The sequence below is a fragment of the Sinocyclocheilus grahami genome, unplaced genomic scaffold, assembly GCF_001515645.1.
Source record: "Sinocyclocheilus grahami isolate Dianchi unplaced genomic scaffold, SAMN03320097.WGS_v1.1 scaffold1163.1, whole genome shotgun sequence".
Classification (NCBI taxonomy): Eukaryota; Metazoa; Chordata; class Actinopteri; order Cypriniformes; family Cyprinidae; genus Sinocyclocheilus; species Sinocyclocheilus grahami.
In genome coordinates this window covers 385,456-392,955 of record NW_015506342.1, presented here as the reverse complement: position 1 = coordinate 392,955, position 7,500 = coordinate 385,456, and the positions used below count along the sequence as shown (strand labels likewise).

At 41.8% G+C, this 7,500-nt stretch overlaps 1 protein-coding gene across 1 annotated transcript in view; it reads left to right on the top strand.

The window, feature by feature from the left end:
• Nucleotides 1-7,496, top strand: part of LOC107567487 (SH3 and multiple ankyrin repeat domains protein 2-like) — a 52,246-nt gene extending 44,750 nt beyond the window's left edge. The window contains exons 21-24 of the mRNA XM_016253181.1: nucleotides 528-649; nucleotides 779-893; nucleotides 1,027-3,280; nucleotides 4,173-7,496. Of these exons, the coding sequence (XP_016108667.1) occupies nucleotides 528-649; nucleotides 779-893; nucleotides 1,027-3,280; nucleotides 4,173-4,668 (2,987 nt within the window). The 3' untranslated portion in view covers nucleotides 4,669-7,496. The remainder of the gene's footprint in view (nucleotides 1-527; nucleotides 650-778; nucleotides 894-1,026; nucleotides 3,281-4,172) is intronic.
• Nucleotides 7,497-7,500: the final 4 nt, after the last annotated feature.

Sequence of the window (7,500 nt, the reverse complement as noted above, 5' to 3'; positions counted from 1 at the left end):
AAACCTAATTTTGATATGGGAGCCCAGAACTGATGCAACGATACATTTTGAGGTTTGTTAGATGGCATCATATTCTTGTGATGACAGTGACTCCAGGAATACTATGGATTTTTTTAATGATCAGATCTGAGTGGTCTGTGGATACTATGAATACATCTGTAGACCGTTCCAGCCAATATGTGCCCATTACCAATATCCTACCAAACAAAGTAAAGGAGGTTCAGCATGTTATGTAAGTCAAAACTCATGCTACTAAAATTTTCATGCAATATTTAGGGTTTTGTTGTTGTTGTTTTGATTTGATAGAGCTGGATCAGTGGCTCTCAACCCAACCTAATCTCTGCAAGTGAAAATTATTATTATTTATTGTTTACTACAATGCAAGCACTATGGATGTTCCGTACTTTTTTCCTTTACGCTGTATCCATGTGATCAATTGCCCCAAACTGTTGTAGGAAAAGGATGCCTGTGTTAAAGATGGAATGCAATTTTTTCTCCTGTCCCTTGGACATTTCTGCCTTTTGCAGATACATTTGAAGAAACTGTGACGCCACAGAAGCTTGTGCATGAAAAAGGATCATTGGACAAAGTTGCCACAATCAAGCCCCGCCCCTCAAGTCGCTTTTTGGCCTCACCCATGGATTTTAATGTAAGTTGCTTTTGTCTTGTAGTTTAAAATTAAACATGAACACCACTTTTAGATTATAATAATGATGCATAATTATTCATAAAACTGTCTTGTGTACATTGAGCTCTTATCAACAAATCTGTTTTACAGCCGTCCACGTCTGAAAGGCCAGGAGTTGCTGTAGTTCCCCCTAGTGTTCCTGCAAGATCCCATGGAAGTTATGTTCGTGTGCCAAAAAGCTGTATGAGAAGACAAAAGTCCATTGGTAAATATTTCCTTGCTACTTTAGATGCTCAACTGAAGATGTAAAGATGAGACTGTAAAAACAAAAACTAAGCAAAAGCTAAGCAGCTTATTGAGGTGTTAAGTCTAAACATGCTGCATGTTTCTTTCCCAAGGAATTGCAGGAGAAGAAAAGAAGCTCCTCATACCTCCACTGCTCAAGTTCACCAGAAGTCTCTCTATGCCTGACACATCTGAGGATATTCCCCCACCTCCAGGCGTTTCTCCTCCATCCCCACCTCACAACCTCAGTACTCCTATGGTACAAGGATATGAGCCCAACCAGCTCATTTACACACAGAACTCAACAGGCAGATGCCACACTATAGACAGAGATCTAGTCGGGTACCATCGCCAGAACTTTGAACAATATGACTGTCAAACTCCTTCGGCTGCCCAGCAAAACATGTGTTCCAATAACAGGGCCCATGTGCCAGAGAACCCATATTCAGACATAGTTGGCAAAACTTTGTATATCCCACCAAAACCAGCTCGTAGGAAGGGTATATTGGTAAAGCAGCTAAATGTTGAGGATAGCCCTGAGAAAACCTGTTCAATCCCAATACCAACCATTATTGTCAAAGAGCCTTCGACTAGCAGTAGTGGCAAAAGCAGCCGGGGCAGTAGCATGGAAATTGAGACTAGCGCCTCTGAGCAGCCAGGCCAACTACTGCCAGACGGCAGTCACATCATGAGCAACCCTTTTGCAGCTGCTATTGCAGGGGCAGTACGTGACCGTGAGAGGCGGCTTGAAGCACGCAAGAACTCCCCAGCCTTCCTGTCGATGGATCTCGGAGACGAGGATCCATTTATCCCAACCCCTCGTTTACGCCAGTCTATGTCCATAGATGAAGGCATGTTTGCCAGCGATAAGAGTTTACGAATGCTTATGGCTCCACCAGCTGCTTTATTAGAGGGCCAGCAAATTGGAAGTAGAGACAACATGGCTGACTTTACCATCCCAGAACCAACAACTGAGCCCCTCACAACACGCACCAGGAGCTTCCCCAATACAGACGGTCCCATCAGTCTCAATGATGGAGATTTCCAAAACCAGGCATTAGGAAAGACTCGCGATATTTGTCCTCCCTTGGCTCTGGGTCTAGCTGCAAGTAATAGAGCTCTGAAGGAGCACGTGCAACCCCCTCTTCCTCCACCTAAAGGAGAACCTCACAAAGCAAACCTCAACCAGCCACTCTTCATAGACACCAAGCTACGGTCCAATATTGAAGCCAACTTTGTTGCCATAGTTGCAGTGGGTCAAGCAAAAGATTGTGGAGGCTTGTTTAGACACACAAGAGAGTCCAATCACGAAACAGAAAAGGCAAAGGAAAGTAATCCATCCGAGCAGTCGAAAAACACCAATAACACATCGCAACAGAAGTCAGCGGGGCTCCTCATGGTCCACACACAAGATAAGGCCAAGCCAAAAGTAAACAGTCAGCCTGATAGATTAGATCAAGAGTCCCCTGGAATGAACAGTGCACCCATTGATTCCAACATCAAACGTACAGCCCACAACTCCCAGCCACCTCATATGAGGAACGTCTTCACCTCTGCCACCTCTGTGGAGGAGCCTGTCAAGTTTCCCTGTACCATTCCTCCTCCCCCAATGACCTCAGTGGATATTGATGAGGAGTTTGAACCCTTGCCTCCACCTCTGGAGTTTGCCAACAGCATTGATGTTCCTGAGGACCAGGTAGTAGAGATTCTCAAGCAGAAAAAGAGTAATGCAACAATAGGACCTGTTTATCATTCACATGCTTCTACAACTGACGGTGTGGAGTCCAAGTGTCTTTCGGGGCTTGTAAACTGCATGACTCCTCACACCTACCCTCCACCACCTCCAGAAATGTTTGAGCCTGTTACGGACTCAGGCATTGAGGAAGCTGACAGTCGGAACAGTGGGGACCCTCACTTTGAGGCCAATAGTACAATTTCCACAGTGTCCAGTATCTCTACTCTTTCATCAGAGGGAATTGACGACACATGTATAGCCTATGCAGATGGCCAAACTCTTTCATTGGACAGACCACCTGTTCCACCAAAGCCAAAAATTAAGCCCATAATCAATAAAAGCAATGCACTTTACAGGGACCCTTTGATACACGAGAGCATAGAGTCCTTCGGACAGCCACCACCAGCCCCTCCTTCACCCCTGGGTTGTGGAGCACAATCTGAGCTTCGCAAAAAGCTTGCTCAGCGAGGCACTAAACTGTGGGACCCCCATGAGTTTCTGAACCCCCTCAATGCAGATCCTAAAGCCAATGTGATCAATGAGCTTAGCTCCAAACTTCACCAGAGGAACAAGGACGTATTTCCAACACAGGGAGGGTCACCACCTGCAGGATCCAGGAGCATTGGATCAAGGTGAGCAGCACAATAACAGCCTAGTCTGTCCCCTGTGCAACATTCCTGAGCAAAATAAGCAAATAAGATCAGAAAAATGTGGTCAAAATTAGGACAGTGTCTCGTCTCTAGCTATATACAAGCTGTCTAAAGAAACAGATCACTCATGGACTAGAACAAGAATGTGTAGATTGGATACTCCTGGGGTAGATCAAGGACAACAAATGAAATAAGATTAAATCTCAGCCAAATGTTCCAGCTATGAGGTAATCTTTTATTGCAGGGGCAGCAAACCTTTAGGACACACCTGCCTGTAATTTTAAAGAACCCTGAACTGTCTCTCCAGGAGCAGGACTGGACAAACCTGCTTTAATGAAATTAAGATACACCAAGATAAATTGTTGAGAATGTTTGTTAAGAGTCATGACCTCTAAGAATATATGAATATATGAATGAAGAATTTACAATCCTGAGAAAATCCCAGCATGCCGTTCTTCTGTCATTTTATCTCCCAATCTCCCTTTTTGTTAGTCCAGAAACTGAAAATATATATTTTGGTTGTAAACTCTCCATATGTTTATCTCATGAATTTTGAGACAGACTAACAAGAAAAAGAAAGAAAAAAAAAAGAGGCAAAGTTGGACATGTTTCAGAAGATCTGGGAGCACATTCTGAGACCGGAATTCCTGCTTAAACAAATGTCCTTGTATTTGTAATGATATAAAGGTGTCTCAACACTGCACTTAATTGAATCATCTGTTCATTCGCTTTGACTTGCATTAGTGCAGTGGTGTCCTTTGAGTGAGTGTTGTTGTTGGATGATGCCAGAGAGCTTTCTTCTATTCCTTAATGAGTCCCTCAACCTGTTCAGCAACTGACTTCTCTTTCTGTATGTGTATGTGTGTGTTCTCAGAGAGTGGACGGCCCAAGCCTCAGGTACCAAATGCAGCAACACTGTTCCCTCAACAACCCTGAGCCACTTGCCCCTTCAGGCTTCCAGTCCAGCCACGCCTCCTCCTGAATCTGGTCGTTGCTCTTCTCTGCCAGGCTCTGCTGCCTCCCCCACATTAACAGATGTATTTAGCCTGCCATCTCCACCCATTGTGAATGCGGAGCAATGCTACAGCCTCAGCTCAGTCAACAGTCGATCGCCGTCCCCTCTCACGCTGCTTCAGGCTTCAGACAAGCCCTTTGCTGGCAAACCCATCCTACTCTGGACCAAGCACGATGTAGCCGACTGGCTTGAAAGCCTCAACTTGCAGGAACACAAGAAAGCCTTCTTGGACAATGAAATTGAGGGCACCCACCTTCCCAACCTCCAAAAGGAAGACCTTGTAGACTTGGGTGTCACCCGTGTTGGTCACCGGATGAACATTGAAAAGGGTCTCAAACTTCTAATGGACAGCTAAAGGGTGCATACACTCGGTACAGTGCTTGGTATGGATATTGGCTTGATCAATCCCTCGTTTTTCTCAAACTTTTTTCAGTCTAGCTGTCTTGCATCTGTTGGAAATCGTGGGATGATGTTCCCTGTATTGTATTCAGAGGCACAGTAAGTACCATGGATGCAGAACTGCACTCAGGAACACTTCTAAGAGGACTCGTTCTTGCCATGAAAGGCGTTGTTTAAATGTCTGGAGCTTGTCTCTAACCAGCAGAGCTTGGAGGTCCTTTCTTTTTTACCTTTGATACAGCTATTTCTGGGAAAATGTCATTCCAGATGTTGTCTGCAAACGTTCTGTATGTGGCAGAGAACATGAATACCCAGAAAAGCATTGTTGTTTGGTCTTTATAAAATGAGGTTAGCTGAAAACATTATATGTTCCTGTCAAAGCCTGAGCAAATTTATTCACATCCTTAATATTCCAGATAAGTGCAAGGGATGGTGGCGCTAGTGAAGCCACTCTTCATCCTTGATTTCCATGAGATTGAACGAGGACGGGGTCACGTACAGTTTTGTCTGATCCTGTCAGTGAAAATTAAATACACGTATGCTTTCCCTAACATTTCCCTAAACAAAAAATATATTTTTTGTGTTCTTGCTGCAGATATAGAGAATTAAAAAACATAAGGCTTGAGGAAGAACGTTCTTAATGAGAGCTTGTGACGTAGCTCATAAATCAGGTGTAATTATTATTGTGCTCATCAGCTGCCATGGATCACATACATCTATAATAGCCCCGCATTAAGGTAGCGACAGAGCTTTTCTATATTGTGTCTTGGCTGTGGATCGTGATGTTGATTGTATGAAGGTGGATCTTAATATGAGGTTGCTGAGGACTGTAAGAAAGTGGTGGAGCTCAAACGGACCGAGGCCTGATACTTCAGCTGAAGATCCAGGTGTGACTTTTTGAATTAAAAAAAAAAAATAAAGAGGTCAAAACTATTTTGAAAAATGAAATGTATGCATAGATGAATAGCTCACAATAAGATCAATAACCCATTTAAAAGAGAAGCTTGGAATTAAATGGAAATTCACCCTATTTTAATGCGAGTTGCAGTTTTGGAGAGATTCCAAGTTGGTTTTCTTTCTTTGTCGGGCAGTAAACAGAGGCTGTATTAATCCGTTTTTGTCATTATGAACCTTGGAACCATGTTTCTTAGCCAACATACACTATATAAATTGAGTAAATGATTACTTTTTAAATTTAGATTTTTGTATGTGCCACTCACTGCAGTACTGATAGTGGTAATGTCTCTGAAACATATATAGTTGCTACCACCTGCTGCTGAGATTCTGAGTGAATATAGAACAATATTTTTAAAATGTGGGCCAGAAATCAGAAATCGCAAGCCTTTCCTGAACGAAGGTTTGCCAATACACTGCTGCTACTGTAAAAATAAATATTTTACAAAATAGATCATCTTTGGATAGCATACAATAGAAGAGTATTTTCGATTTATATGATCATATTGCCTTTTCTAAATGCAATTGTAATGGTATTGCGCCCACTTACGTGTGGTTTGCCAAAAAAGAAATGTTTGAATAAAATGGGTATATTTGTTAGATTCTTAATATAGCAAATCCAAAAAATTCAATATATTTATACTATGGATAATACGGTCTGTATGTATTTAGATAATGCACCCCATCATTAAAGAAGCACAATGTTCACCTGATAAAACACTGCTGGTTTATCTATAGAACTGTCAATACCTTTTTTCCTTTGACTTCAACCTATTTTGCTTTACTTTTCTAACTACATGTAAAGACTTGTTCACATTGTTAATGTTGCTGTAAGAGCTTCTAAAATGCAATTAGTAACTCATTGCGGTGACCAAGAAAACAGTAGGATTTGCGAGTTTGAGAGCAGTTACACCTTGTATGGCAAACGAATCTGAAAGAAATAAATATTGCTGGAGTTGAGCTCTGTTCCTGTGCATCAATGCGTCTCACAAACACACGCACTTGATGAAAGCTACTGTAAGAGAAACAAAGTTTCAAACACGGAGAGTATGGCTACATAATGGACTGTGAAAAATACTAACAGTACTGTTTATTTTTTTATTCTTAAATGATATTTCTTATAAAACATCCTTGTAAATAAAGCCAGTATAGATGAGCACAGACAATTTGTTCGAAAAAGATACTTAACTAAAATTGCAAAACAGATTATGTCATTAGCTGCTGCTAAGCCATTAAACAGAATTAACTCCTCTGCTCCTGTGTGGATTGTCATTTAACAGCAGATCATTCGATATAATTCAGCGTCACAGACAAATGTCATGCACTCACAGAAAGATCGACATCAATCTGCCAGCACATCGAGAGCGAGTCCAGATGAATCGACACGGAGAAGCACGAGAGACGATGCAAATCAGACAGACATACAGTTCACGCCACATAACACATTAACATCTGATTTTAATACACAACCCTTCAAATACCACCAAAGTGATTTTTATGAATGATTTCAAACACTGCGATGGAATGTCTGTTCATCCTGTACTCAGACGTGACGCAGAATTCTAGCAGTGACGGATTATGGCATTATATTTTGGCCTTCATTGATTATGATCATTCATATTTTAAAACTTAACTCAGTTAATCCCTATTCCAACACTGCAAAAAGACTCTGAAATGAGCTAAAAGTGTCCGTACGGACGCAGCTTTAAGAAGCCGCCTGTGTTCATGACAAATTACATTATTTCTCTAAAACATGCCAGAAAATCTCGGATCTCTGGTCTCTTATTTCACATACTGATGTATATATATATATGTGTGTGTGTGTGTGTGTGTG